Source organism: Bombyx mandarina, chromosome 01 (assembly GCF_030267445.1).
Source record: "Bombyx mandarina strain Sakado chromosome 01, ASM3026744v2".
In the NCBI taxonomy this organism is placed as follows: domain Eukaryota; kingdom Metazoa; phylum Arthropoda; class Insecta; order Lepidoptera; family Bombycidae; genus Bombyx; species Bombyx mandarina.
In genome coordinates, this window is record NC_143208.1 from 7,222,550 (window position 1) to 7,237,699 (window position 15,150).

At 40.0% G+C, this 15,150-nt stretch overlaps 1 protein-coding gene across 1 annotated transcript in view; it reads left to right on the forward strand.

Annotated features, from left to right (window-relative positions):
• Positions 1-6,625: 6,625 nt before the first annotated feature.
• The window catches only part of RDL2 (ionotropic GABA-aminobutyric acid receptor RDL2), a 37,748-nt gene continuing 29,223 nt past the window's right edge, over positions 6,626-15,150 (forward strand). Inside the window, exon 1 of the mRNA XM_028176339.2 lies at positions 6,626-6,794. Within this exon, the coding sequence (XP_028032140.1) occupies positions 6,706-6,794 (89 nt within the window). The 5' untranslated portion in view covers positions 6,626-6,705. The remainder of the gene's footprint in view (positions 6,795-15,150) is intronic.

A 15,150-nucleotide genomic window follows, 5' to 3' on the forward strand; every position in this document is an offset into this window, starting at 1 on the left:
AATATCTTCATTCGCACATCGGTTACGATATCTTAAAGCTATCTCTGTGTAGTTTTATCTTAGTTAAAATTGAATATGCAATTTCGAAAAGGGCACATCTCTGAAAATGTACAATGTTCAGGAAATGAAAAAAACTGATTATCTTCTAAAGCAGTGTAAAATTTAAAATATTAACTTTTGAGATATATTTTGGTGTTAATTAGCAATTGAAAATTACTGGAATTATTATAAAATAGGTGTAAGTAAGTCTCAAACCTACATGTATATGAAAAAACGTATTTGACAAAATATGCGACATGTGCCCTTTTCGAAATTGCATATTCAATTAAGTCTCGCAGGTAATGAAATAATATTGATGACCAAATTTTCGGTTTCTCATGACTTGATGAGAAAATTTCAAGTTTTATTTGTAAACGTTAGTAAAACGATACATAGTTGGAATTGAAATTTAACGTTTATAATGTAGAAATAAATCAAACATCAGTTTGTCTATGTATCTTAATTTAGTGTCAGTTCTGCGGTGGATTTGCCTTAAAACATAAATAGATAAATTTCAAATCATTACGGCTTCTACGTAAAGAGCAACGGACGTTTTAATTTAATTTTGTTTACCCTTAATATCTTGCCATTTAATATTTTCCTTCTTCAGACTTTAATATCGTACATTTCCGTTTTTTATTTTTTATAATAAGTCTTGAAGAAACTTGATAAAGGTGCACCAGGAAATTTTACTAAAGAAATGCAGCGAGAAATTTCTCGACAAGAAGATGGATGAACGAAGCTATGCAAAATACAGACGGTTATTGGATAATAAAACCTTGCTTCTTATAAGTATACCGCTAGATTATCTTTTGATAGTTTATCAAATTAATCCAAAGATAATATTTTTTAAAAGCTTCTTTTGGACCGAATTTCCATAAGGGACAATGCGAAGGAGTACCCTAACCGGGAAAAAACGTCCGTAACGTAAGATTTTTATTATTTATGTATAGTCTTAGTATGATGGCTATACAGTGTCTAATGTATAGTCTACGTGATTACGGTTATTATTATTATTCATATAAATAGCTGTTTCTTTGTATATATTATTATTATATATTTTTTATAAATCTACGTAGCAATAAAAAAAAAAAAAAAACTTTTTTTTTGTTTTTTTTTTATTGCTTAGCTGTGTGGACGAGCTCACAGCCCACCTGATGTTAAGTGGTTACTGGAGCCCATAGACATCTACAACGTAAATGCGCCACACACCTTGAGATATAGTTTTAAGGTCTCAGTATAGTCACAACGGCTGCCCCACCCTTCAAACCGAAACGCATTACTGCTTCACGGCAGAAATAGGCGGGGCGGTGGTACCTACCCGTGCGGACTCACAAGAGGTCCTACCACCAGTAATTACGCAAATTATAATTTTGCGGGTTTCATTTTTATTACACGATGTTATTCCTTCACCGTGGAAGTCAATCGTGAACATTTGTTGAGTACGTATTTCATTAGAAAAATTGGTACCCGCCTGCGGGATTCGAACACCGGTGCATCGCTTCAACACGAATGCACCGGACGTCTTATCCGTTAGGCCACGACGACCACAAAATCATTGTGAATAAAATAAAGTTGATAACTTGGTAAAGTAGTTTTTGTTTTTATTTTTATCAATAAAAAAATCATAATTAACAATGTATAACCGAATAATTATTTTCTTTATACCTCGAATAGAACTTAAAATTAATATTCTTATAATAAGGAACTTCGTTCCTATCCGGTGTCCCGCGACACCACACATCTTTTTTTTTGGTGGTTGGTCTCAGTACAATCTCCCCATCACTAAATCTCTCAATCTCAAATGCAAATACTATCCTAAATCGATTTCAAAAGTAAGACCTTTGCAACTGCAACTGTTAATTTACAATTAGATTAAAAACTGGAGATATGAGATTGAAGTAACAATTATATATTATTTCCCTCGCCCTTTTAATTCGAGCTCATGGCCGCTTGAGCCTTATAAAAAAACTTGCGTTATTACGAAAGTTTATAAATTTTACTTGTCAGATTTTATCATGCGAATACATTATTTTTTTCGTGGAAGTAAGTACCTGCTCGCTGTCGTGGCTTAACGGATAAGATGCCCGGTGCATTCGTATTGAGTGATGCGACGCTGCTAGTGTTCAAATCCCGCAGGCGAATGACTTCCCACACGAATGACTTCCACAATGAAGGAATAAAATCGTGCAATAAAACTAAAACCCACAAAAATTATAAATTGCGTAATAACTGTTAGTGACCTGTTAGAGTAACTGACCGGTCAGATACATCCACTCCGCCTATTTTTGCCGCGAATCCGTGATGCGTTCCGGTTCGAAGTTTAGGGTAGCCGTTATACTGTGGCTTTAGAGCACAAGTTTCCAAGTCGAAGGCGGCATCTACGTTGTTGATTTCTATAGGCTCAATTCCACACTAGTTGACCCGTGAGCCTCCACGTAATAAAAAATAATAATAGTATGAACATATACATAACATGTAGATCTATATATATGTATATAAATATAATAAATAGGCTAATAGAAATCATTTTCACATTTTCTGTCCTCTATTATCAATCGATTTCCTTTTTTTTTTATTCATTAGTTATTCTCGAGTTTTATCTAATACTTTGTATCGGATTTACTTTTTTTTTATTATAACACGCACGGGACAGGTCTTTTTGGATATCAAAGTCGAGAGAGGACTAGGCTGTAATACATTTTGAGAGCAAAATATGTCACCCGAATTACGGAACACGGACCTACACAATTTTACTTCAGCGTTGATCATCCAATGAGCAGCGGATACTTATGCGTACCAGTATGTTTATCATTGTTTCGATGTCAATAAGAATGCATAGGCATGTTATTTTAAAACAAACCAAAGCGTTAGAACAGAAAGAAAGATAATGAATACACTTTAAACATAGTAATTACGCCTTTTTTGTTTTTGGAGTTTACTCCTTTAGAATCGATTTACATATATAGGCCCGGGGTATGAAAATTATGGGGACCAAAATCGTACTAGCATGTCACACGAAATGCGTTATGCGCCTAGCATGTCACACGAAATGCTTTATGCGCCTGATTGGCTCCTGATTGCGTGATGCGTGCGCGCGCCAATCAGGAGCCAACGCGCGGCCGCGTTATCGCAGGTGACGCCGGGCTGCTGCGCCGGCAGTCCGCCACAAAGCCTCGTACTGATCGCGCGTTTCTCTCATTATTGTATTTTCATATATTTGTTAGTCGTTTGTTTTGTGTCTCGTTAATTTGTTAATAATCTGTTGTGTATCGTGTTGTCGTAATATAGAACTATTTCTCGTATTGTTTCGTTTAATTTTTTATATCCAGTAAACTCCAGTCGTGCGTCGGAGCGGACACACACACTTTTTTTTTTATTGCTTAGTTGGGTGGACGAGCTCACAACCCACCTGGTGTTAAGTGGTTACTGGAACCTATAGACATCTACAACTTAAATGCACCAACCACCTTGAGATATAAGTTCTAAGATCTCAGTATAGTTACAATTGCTGCCCCGCCCTTCAAACCGGAACGCATTACAGCTTCACGGCAGAAATAGGCAGGGCGGTGGTATCTACCCGCGCGGACTCACAAGAGGAGTATTTGAATATGAGTTTTTGTCTCAAAGTTTGATAAAAAAAACAAGTTTAGAGGTGTTGATTAAGACAAATTGAATGAGTCGAAACTCAATGAGCTCGCATATAGCCGTTATTCAGTTCCGTTACTCGTCGTCCACTTTGTTCAGACCGGCTAGATTATTCTATCGCTTCAGCGCGGTGTCAACATAATTATTCTTAAGTGTCATGATGAAACAACACTTAGAATTTAAGTTAATAGAAATCGTTCATTCGCGGCTATCCACAATACAGACACTACTATTCAGCCTACTGAGTTTCTCGCCGGATCTTCTGAGTGGCTTGCCATTTCGATCCGAAAACGATTCCGGTTCGGAAAAAAAACACTACTACTTAACCCGGTCAAAAATAATTAACCTGTTATACAATAGTGTGTATAAAATAGAAACCTGCTTAAAATGTGAATTCTTTCACAAACATAATATTTTAAAACTCCATTTCATTCTTCACAAACTTCAGGGCCACGTGGCTTGGTGTAATAGGTAAACTTTCAACGACTTTTCAATACGTATGATAACGATAAACTAGATAACATGCTGTGAGATTTCATATTTCGTTTGTTAGGACAGTGAAATATATTGATAGCCCTTGGATGAGCCCGTGCTCGCCCGCGTGTTCTGTTGAAACTGGAAAGACCTTCGGCCTTTTTTTATTTATTGCTTAAATGGGTGGACGATTTCACAGCCCACCTGGTGTTAAGTGGTTACTGGAGCCCTTAGACATCCACAACGTAAATGCGCCACACACCCTGAGATATAAGTTCTAAGGTCTCAGTATAGTTACAACGGCTGCTCTACCCTTCAAACCGAAACGCATTACTGCTTCACGGCAAAAATAGGCAGGGTGGTGTACCTACCGGTGCGGACCCACAAAAGGTCCTACCACCAGTAAAGCAAGGGCTTCAAGTACTCCTTCATTCTAAAAAAATACATAGATATTAGTGCATGTATATATCTGCTTTCTGGTTCGAGAGGTAGGTACTTTCTCTTCAATATACTAGAGTTGAGACATTCAGCTTATGTCTCATGTTAGAGGAATTCGTATTTCGGTACCAGGAAGGCATCGTTGTCAAAAAGATGAGACGCCCAGTCTATTCGTGCCAAGCGTTACGATTATGCCGGTATTCAAACCTTACAAATACTTATAGATGCATCAAATATTCTGATGAAATTCGTACCCAACAAATGCTCATGAGTTCAACGACGTCTAATCGCTGATGGTAGAGCGTCATAAGCGCCCGTGTGGTATGACCACTGACCTTTTCTGCAGCGAAGCAGCCGTTATACTACATAATTCATACTTAGAGCCTGTGTCTCAAGTGACAACAGATGTACTATACTGATTTATTGAGAATATGTACGCAATTGACATCTACATCATATTTGAATGTGGCAAGTTCCAGTACTCAAACATTTCGGTTTTAAAACTGAAGTGTTACAATGGTTTCTAATCATAATACAAGGAAAATTATTTGATGCTAAATTTACCCTGTTTGTCACGAGATCATAGAGGTATCACGTCATCACTGAAGCCCATGGTCATCACAGCACGACTGAATGAGCCTCCGAAAGTAAAACAACAGTAACTATTAGGGTTGAGGATATATTTTATGCATTCACTGCGCTATTGTATTGTTAAAATATATTATGGTTTTTTATTTATTTATTTTTTGCTTGGATGGATGGACGAGCTCACGGCCCATCTGGTGTTGAGTGGTTACCGGAGCCCATAGACATCTACAACGTAAACGCCGCCACCCACCTTGAGATATAAGTTCCAAGGTCTCAGTATAGTTACAATGGCTGCTCTACCCTTCAAACCGAAACGCATTACTGCTTCACCGCAGAAATAGGTAACGTGATGGTACCCACCCGCGCGGACTCACCAGAGGTCCTACCACCAGTAATACTTACTAACGAGCGAGCACCAATAAAGAAGCATCATTAAATTAGCATACCAAATGATCTTCGGGCTCGAAGTCGTTTAACGTTGATAAAATATTTTAAGCGATTTTAAGCCATTAAGCGAAAAGTTATTCTGCATAAGAGTGACGACGGAGCGCAGCGGAGAGGCCGTCCTTGACTCGAATGAATATTCTCGGGTACAGTAGAAATAATCAACCACAATGAATTCCGTAAATTACCTGCACTCTTGAATGAAGCCACATTGCGGTGAAAATAGAACTAGATAAAGAAGTATGTCATACAAAAGACTTCGTTGCTTATATGTTTAATATATGATTGTGCCTGCTTCGGGTAAGGCAACGTTTTTGTCATTGTTTACGTTTTAATTTAGAATACAAAACAAAATTGTTGTTATTGTAACTGATCTCGTTAATTTTTTTTACTGTTGACTATTTTATTAGAAACATAATTAGACAATTGTTGTAATGTAATTGTATAATGCATGTACGTATAATCGCACTTCTTGAGACCTATCGATTTTATTACTTGGAAAAAGAAGAATGCGAGTAGTACAAGATATCTTGTTTTAAATTCAAATTCGAGGTTTTTTTGTTTTTTTTTATTGCTAAGTTGGATGGACGAGCTCACAGCCCACCTCGTGTTAAGTGGTTACTGGAGCCCATAGACATCTACAACGTAAATGCGCCACCCACCCTGAGATATAAGTTCTAAGGTCTAAAGTATAGCATTCCAAATACTAAACATAAAAATATTATTTCGTAAGCAATACGAATTCGTCAGGCATCAAATGCATCCGAGGATTTTTAATTTAAAAAGTTGAATTCGAACTAGGGCCGCTAAGGTTCGTAACTGATAAGCGATAGCGAGAAGTTCTGAGTTTCAGTGCAGTAGAAAGCGTTTGTCGCTCAATAAGGCTCACGGTGAGGATCTGAGCGTGGCCGCGACGAGCGGAAGGAGACGGCCGGGCCTCGGTCGATAGGCAGCTAGGCGCCTGCGCGGGCCCTTGCCGCCGGAGAGGCTGCGAGAACACGCCAGTCCGCCGGCAGCCTGACACGCGGCTGCCCGCAGCCAGCGTCCAATAGGACGCACGCGGACGCGCAAAACATGCATAACACGAGCCGTACTCGCGGTGTGCATATTGCTGTGGTTCTCGGTCTAGCAATCGCCTGGTTGCCACATGCAGATCATGCGGCGTGAGTATTATTTTTCCCACCACTATTTCAATTGATCACCTTGCATGACAGTAGCTAGATCCGCTCGTGCCTCTCACGCATATCTGAAGCCTACAGCGTGCGTGTAAATCTCTCAAAGCCGCACCATCACACAGTTCGACGCGCGTCTGATTTGTTTATAGCACAACCTCGGTCATATATTTTTAACAAATACAAACAGAACGCAAATGACGCTCAAAACTTTTTGTTAATATCGAATAAACTGCTATTTGCCTCAAAAAATTTATCACAATCAGCTTATAACAAAAATATGAATAAACTGAAAGAAGAATAAAAAACAGTTTTTTATACGAAATAATACATATAATATTGTCTTCAGCTGCAAAATATACGAGACAGTATTTATCTTACAGTCCGAGCACACACATTTTTAAAGCAAATTCTGTGAACTAACTGTCGTTGATATTATGGCACAAATCAAGGGAATAATATCGACGAAATTGAGAACGCCATAAGCTCTCCAGGGAGCAACTTTTCGTTTTAGCGCTGATTTATCTTCGTGACATCCCTGCAAAATGGTGCTAGACTTATCTTTCAGTATTTGGTTACATTTATTAACAGGAAGATAGAAAGAGAGAGAGGTATATCCGTGATAAAAAAAAATCTCGATGTATATAATGGAAGCAGCTGACAACGAAAACGAACCAAATAGTCGACGAAAAGACCTTTAACGTTTGGAGAAAGCGCTCATACCTTTGAATTGCCCCGGCTATCCACAAAACCACGTTTTTTTTTAAACTGAACATCCATTATTGCTATTATAAATGCTTCTAGAGAGCATTCAATATTTGTGATCTCTAGGAATTAGGTAAACAACAATTATGTTTTGAATAGTATTATTCTTTTTGAGATTTCCACCGCGACGTAATTATGATGCGGCAATCCCGCGGCGTAACTTGTAAAAGTTTTCTTTTGGTAGACGAATTCCAAAACTCGGTTCAGCCGTAATGTCTGAAATAAACGGGTCTAGTTGCGAATTTGTCTCGCTAATTACGTCTTTAAACTTTTCATTTCGACAATGGTGACTGGTTTTCATCTTTCTTTATGTAGCCTAGATTCATGACGTCAATAACTTTAGCGTTTAAAGATTAACGAGGATTTGAACTTTTCGTAAACCGTTTACTGCGTACTGAATTAAATATGTTTTCATCCATCAGAAAATTGCACATAGGATGTGACGTATAACCTTAAAAATTATATATCAATCTGTGACGGAGATAAAATAGATTACTAAAATACCTTTAATTATTAAATAATATTTCTCAAGTTGCACTATAAAATATAATAACTGACATAATCAAATCGATGATCGATAGTAGTACAAATTTTAAAATCGGGTCAACCAAGAATTTCCTTAAAAAGTGTATGTATCTCCTTATATGCATGGGTGCATAAAATAGGTTATCATGATTAATGTCTACTTCGATGAACTATTTCAACCAGGAATGTCGATAATAGACAAATTGTCATCAGATCTAAGACATAAGACTGTCTAATGACAAGGTTTTTATTCACAAAACTGTATTGGTATAACCATTTAAATGGCTATGGTCCTACCGATCATTTTGCCTGCTTTTGAGTATACCACTCCCCCTGGTGCTGCGTTTATAGTGAGTTCTGAACTTGTATTTTAGAAATGTTATCAACTTAAAGATTTTTCTGTACTTTTGCGCAGTAATCGGTTGCATGGAAGTCATAGGGCATGTTCCTGGTATGTATAGCAAATAAATTTTATTAAATATCCACGCATAAGATATCTGTCTAGAGTAACAGTATTTTTAGCATTTTTGTTTTTATCAAGCAGATGGCTGGATAGACCATATTATTATGGTCCACCATATGGTTGTAAAATAGATTGGCGTCCGATTTATTCTACACCTCTAGTGACGGCCATTATAAGAACATTCCAGTGGTTTTGGTATAAGCATTAACGCTTTTTTGAATGTCATTCTATGAGACGAGCTCTGAAGTAAATCTACAATTCTAAAGTGCTTTCTATGGTAAATACTCTATACTCAGATTAGAAACAGTTCCATCATCATAAATATCATCATAAATGTACAATCATTTTGATTGACGTCAATACCTATCGGCTGCAATGGAGCAGCGCCATCCGAATGCCGCTGTCAGCGATCGTTTGAAATACGAGAGCAAAATGTAATTGCATTGGAGATTTTGGTTGCATTGCATTCTGTGTTCCTCAAAACGAATTAAATAATTTATAATAGCTTCACAGAAGCAATAGTGGATACCTGTATGCTCATACGTCCCTGGTAATTTAGGTAGATGCGATTTTGTGTTTTTTCTTTCATGTAGGCGGACGACTAAATTGTCCACTTGATGGTGAGTGGCTACCGTCGCTCAGGGATTCAAAAGCGGGCTGCAGCAACTATATAGCTGGAAGCGCACGGGGGGTGAACGCAGTTTTTCTAGGTAAACTTTGTTTTGGTGGCGGGTAGTGCGATGGTAAAAACGAGATGATCGGATAATCTCAACTAATTCATCGCAGCACTCCTTATGGAACATATGGTACCAAAAACAGAGGGAATCGAAGTCCGTCCCTACGGATTTTCGAATGCCCTCTATTTGGTATTTCCGCAGAGTTAGCTATCATTCAAGCAAGGCTTGAAAACAGCTTCGGCATTTAACTGTATTATGATGACCACCTGAGATCAGGTGAGTTGTCAGTTGGTCTGTTTTCGATGGCTATCAAAGTTTATAATTTCAGCGTAGTCATATCTAACTTCATAGATAAGCACGACCTAAAATAAATAACTGCCTTATGATCGAAAAATGGGTACATCAAACATCGAACCCATCATTATTGGATTGAAGAACTACAAAAAAAAGAATAAAAATCTAATACACTTTGCATGCCATTAGCCGAGAGTTGTCATAATAAAGTTTTGAATCAAAATCAACACGATCGGTTGCAGCACTATATTTTTATCTACTACTATCTTTTTCGGCACATTGGAAATGTAAGGGTACAATGAAAAGTCAATATTACATATAAAAAAATGTGAAAATTATCGTCAAGCTTCGAACGATTGCCAACTGGTATATTCACTGTATAAATCAGTAACAGGTCATTATAGATTACGATACGATGCCAAAGTCGCCTACCTAATCACTAGAAACTTCATACAATGGTTAGGGCGAAATACGCTTCGGCGAGACCACTGATCATTTGGCTACATATCAACTCAGCTGCTGAAAAATACAGTATGTAACTACATACTGTACGTACTGTGGTAAAGGCGGAAATGGAGGAGATTAATCTTACCCAGAAGAATGACGAAAATCGGGAAGTTGCAGAGGAGGAGAGGTTTGCAAAGGAGCTTAAGTTGGAAAGCGGACCCTGACAATAGACCGGGAAAACGCTAGAAAGGAGAAGAAGAACTACGTACAGAAGTCTGACCACACCGATGTAAGTACTTAACGGTAGGCAGTGGCATATTTCTGCCCCTGACGTAGCTGAACTCTATGGGCGACAGTAACCCCTCACCACCAGTTGGGCCGTATGCTCGTCTGCCTACAAGGACAATAAAAAAGAAACTTCGGTGGCAGGCGGTGCGATGATAAAAACGAGATGATCACCGATCGATTCGACCAAAATCACCGATCGATTAAAAACGATGAGGTTCACAACGCCTTTTTTATTATTTTAGTTCAGATCAGAACGAACTCAATGCCGTTTTATTGATTATACGGGTGAAAGAATCTACCGCCCGCTTTGAGACATGAGGTCGAATTCCCAATTACATTGTACAATGCTTATTCACTCTTCGAACTCGAAAGCAAGACCGCTTCGCAGAATTTAGAAGGATTTAGTTTGCCCTGCGGGCTTACTATAACCTCTATCAGCAGTGCAAGCAAGCAAGAGGGGTCGTCATACCCACTGTACCCCCTGACGGGGGCACGGAACGGGCCTCGGGGCAAACCCCACTACCCGGGCTGAAACTCCCTGCCACATAGGGCAGGGGTGGATATAGTGCTGGGACGACATTGAGAGAGGAGGGAGCTGTTCGCTGCGTGTTCGACGGCAATTTACATCTATATTATTATATACATATACCTATATATAATACGATGGGCTGATGGTCTGCGTGGAGTGATGCCCGCGGCGGTGTCACCCTGGCGCCGGCTGCTGTCCTCTGTGTCCTATTCTATTCAAAAAATTTCTTTTTTTTTTTCCTTGAAATTAACTACAACTAACGAAAGGTAACTAAACTAAACTACTATTTACAAACAGGGACAACAGTCAGCAACCGTAGGGCCCGCCACCGGCCCCATGCCACGGCCCCACCTCTACAAACCGAAGGGGGGGCCGCGACACTAGTTAAGCGCTCACCCGCTCAGGGCTCCCCAGAAGGGGCAGTCCCAACGGGGGTGGGAAATGGGTCCCCATAGGGGGGCACCCCAACGATGTGGGGGGAAGTGACGAGTGAGGACAGCTCAGTCCCATGGGGGCACTCATTATGAGCACTCCCATATCACTCCGATTAAGCCGACTATCTTACCATAGTAGGGGGTTCCAATAGCTCCCTTGGTAGCGCCCGACCATCAGGTGGTCTGGCGTGCAAGGGAGCTATGTTGCGGAGGTGCTCGTGGGGTCCACCGTCAGCCCGCTCGTAAAGATTACGAGCTAGCCTCCGGATGAACTCCTCGAGCGACTCCACATCCAGATCCCGGGCGATTACGGCATTTCTGAGGTAACGCCCTGCTCCTACTATCGTGCGAAGAGCCAGATTTTGCTGGACCTGTAACCTCACCCGCATATCCTGCGGGATGAGGTGATACCAGGCCGCAGCTGCGTACGTGATACGGGAACGGACATACGTCTTATAAATGCCGAGCTTAGTTCTGACCAGCAACCTGGAGGCCAACACCGGCCGGAGGAGGAATCTCGCATAGCGAGCGGCCGCCAACGCCGACATGGCGTGGGCGGTCATCCTCAAACTCCGGTCGATATTGACCCCCAAGTACCGGACGCTGGATCTAAACTCGACATTAGCGTCACGGAGACTGAGCTGTCTCGGGACGACTGTTGTGCGGACCGGACCGAAGAGAATAGCCGCAGTCTTCCCCACGTTGACCGCGACCCTCCATCGGTCCAGCCACTGGGGCAGTAAGTCCAATGACCTCTGCATCCTCGAAATGGCCGCAGAGGGGAAGTTGGATGACGCGAAGTAGGCGCTGTCGTCGGCAAACAGCGCCAACTTCACGTCGGCTTCCCACGCTTGAGGGCAATGTCATTGATATAGAGAGCGTAGAGGAATGGTGCCAGGACACTCCCCTGAGGAACTCCGGCCGTGACTGGGCGCACCGACGACTTGGCGCCCTCGACCGCGACAAGGAAGGATCTTCCCTCCAGGTACGACCCCAGCAGTCGCACGTAGGCGTGCTGGAGGTCCGTGTTCTGCACCAGCTTGTAGATCAGTCCCGCATGCCAGACACGGTCGAAGGCCTTCTCGATATCGAGAAAGGCTGCGGCCGTGTACTGGCGCGCGTTGAACCGATCCGCCAAGTGATGCATAACGCGGATCAATTGCAGCGTTGTCGAGTGACCGCTACGAAACCCGAATTGCTCGGGTCTGAGAAGGATGTGCGGCGACACCCTTCTCAGCAGCAGCCGTTCGAACAACTTGCCCATGTGCGACAGCAACGTGATCGGACGGTAACTGAAGGGATATCTCCTGTCCTTGCCAGGCTTGGGCAAGGCAATAGCCTTGGCCAATTTCCAAATTCCCGGGAAGTGTCCTGTGGACAGAATGGAATTGAACAGCCGTGTCATATATGACACGACCGTTTCAGGGAAGTGGAAGAAGGCGAACAGTATTGAAATTTAGACATATGATACCTTAGTGTTGTGATGATTAAAACCGTAAAGTATTTTAAATAAACCCGAGATTAAATTTGAATGTCAGAGTGAAAGTGAAATTATTCATATACCCAAAAAATCATCCAAAATCAAAGCTACCAATTACATAGTAACTCGAAGCTGTTGTACACTTCTCACCATTTTCATCACAAATGTAAAAGGAACACCGGAGTGGTCCTTTCGCTACGTTCAAATTAAATGCTACCGTCGTTTTATTACAATATTTCAAACGTGAAACTTGAAAATTTCGTACAGAGGAACACGTCAGACATTTCAGATTATTCCATACCCGTCGAACATTTACGTGTGAACGTTTGCAGAGTATTTTCACGCGCTCAGTTTTTGTTGAATCTTTTCCTGTTTGATTGGTCAATCCAGGTCAGTTTGGGCGATCGTTCCCGTCAAAAACCAACAGAGTACCGGCCCTTTTCTACTTTGTATAGCGGATTGTTGGTTAAGCTGCTCTGTGTCTTTTTTACAAGCAAAACTGTGGAATTATTAATATGAAAATGCCGCAGTTTAGATGGCGTTATTTAAAAACACTTCTGTTTGATGTTTAATGATAATATAATATGTACCTACTAAACCACAATAAATTGAATTACAAAATTATCTAATAAAACCAACAAAAAAAAAAAACCATACAAATACTTTATTGCTAAGTATTAGGGATCGCAGAATTATTATTTCATGTCGAATAGAATTAAACTGTAAAATTACCTTGTGCATGTATTATATTACATCCTGTTGTTTATGAATATTTCGTCTTAGATACAAACTCTCTAAGGAAGTTAGTGCTTATCGAGCTCAGTTTCATCTTGGATTCAAGAAGTTGAATATTTCATTTGTATATTGTGTGCCCCTTATGATTTTATTGACGTATATTCTCTTTTTGGATGCATTCGTCACGCTATTGTGATAGGGTGATGCGACTATGATGGGATTTTATCCTAAGTTTTAAATTTTTTATTCATTACCAATGAAATTCTCAAGAATATTTTTCAAGATAAAGGAACATCACAAGAACGTGTTGGTACTGTTAAAGTTTGGTAGTCCAAATCTACTCTTTTCTCTTTTTCCCGTACCTCTGTTGTTACGCTATCTGTCAAGTCATTCTCTTTGTGTTCTTTGTTACACCGTGGCAGGTCTGTTGGTTGGTTTCTATTAGTGGAGGGTGCCACAGCACGACTGTGTAAAAACATAAAACCACGAGAATTTATAAACTTGTGTTGATACTGGAGTTGGATGATATTTTGCGTCCTGATAGATAGGAACCATGCGTGGACACCAGTTTAAGATTGGATGTTGATTCAGTCCTTAACAAAATGTGGGACAACAACAAAGTTCCATGGTGTTTCTGAGCTCCCGAACCACCTACTACGAGGGATCGTGAATTGTTTTTATCATTAATATAGGCTATATTTACTTTGGATCATACTTATGTTCTCATTTTAATTTTACACGGTTTTTTTCTGACCAACTAGTAGAATACAGTCCTCTATTACTTCTATTAAAAAATCTATGAAAAAGAAGATTTATTATACTGAAGTTTAGCGCAAGCATCTCACGAAACTGGACCGGCACAGACAATTTTAATTATATCTCATTGATCCTTTCAATAATTCAATAATTAGAAATAAATAGGACATAAAAAAAGTAAAATAATAAATTATGCTAAATTACGTGCTAGATGGTTCTAACTTCGAGAAAGAGGTCATTCGTCGAATTCAAGTTGGTTATGCATGTCTGAGAATCTGCACATCATCTTCTCATTCAAAATACCGCATTGTCTCAAAATGAAAGTCTTTAATCAGTGTGTGTTGCCAGTGATGACATACGACAGTGAGACGTGGTCACTCACAATGGTCTTATAAGAAGGCTTAAAGTCATCCAGCAATGGCGAGGACTATAGTCGGAGCTTCCCTGCAAGATCTAATCACGAATGGGGAGATTCTGAATGATGGTCCGAAAGTTTGTGGTCTGGAGCTGAAAAGTTCTCGAGAATCTACTGCGCACCAGAAGACGGAGCACGGGGTCTCCCATGAAGTGAACCGACGACCTGGTGAAGATCGCCGGAAACCGCAGCACAGGATTGGACGTTATGGCGAACCTTCATAAAACAAAAATACCCCAAATTGACTAAAGCAGATAACTGCGTTACGGTAATGACTCGGAATACTTTTTTAAATTTGTTTTGAAGAAAAACAATAAAGTAACAAAATGATAAGCGTGGGCATTAATTTTTAATGGTAAATTAAGTAAATGGCCTTAAGGTAAGCAATTATCTTCCTTTAATACGATCGCTATTTAGGAGAAAACTTTGTTTTAATCTCGAAGCTCCTTTTTCATTGCCAGTTATGAAAAATAATCAATGTAACAAAAAAGTATTTGTTCATTTCGTTATTACTTATTTTTTTTTTATTTTTTTTTTTT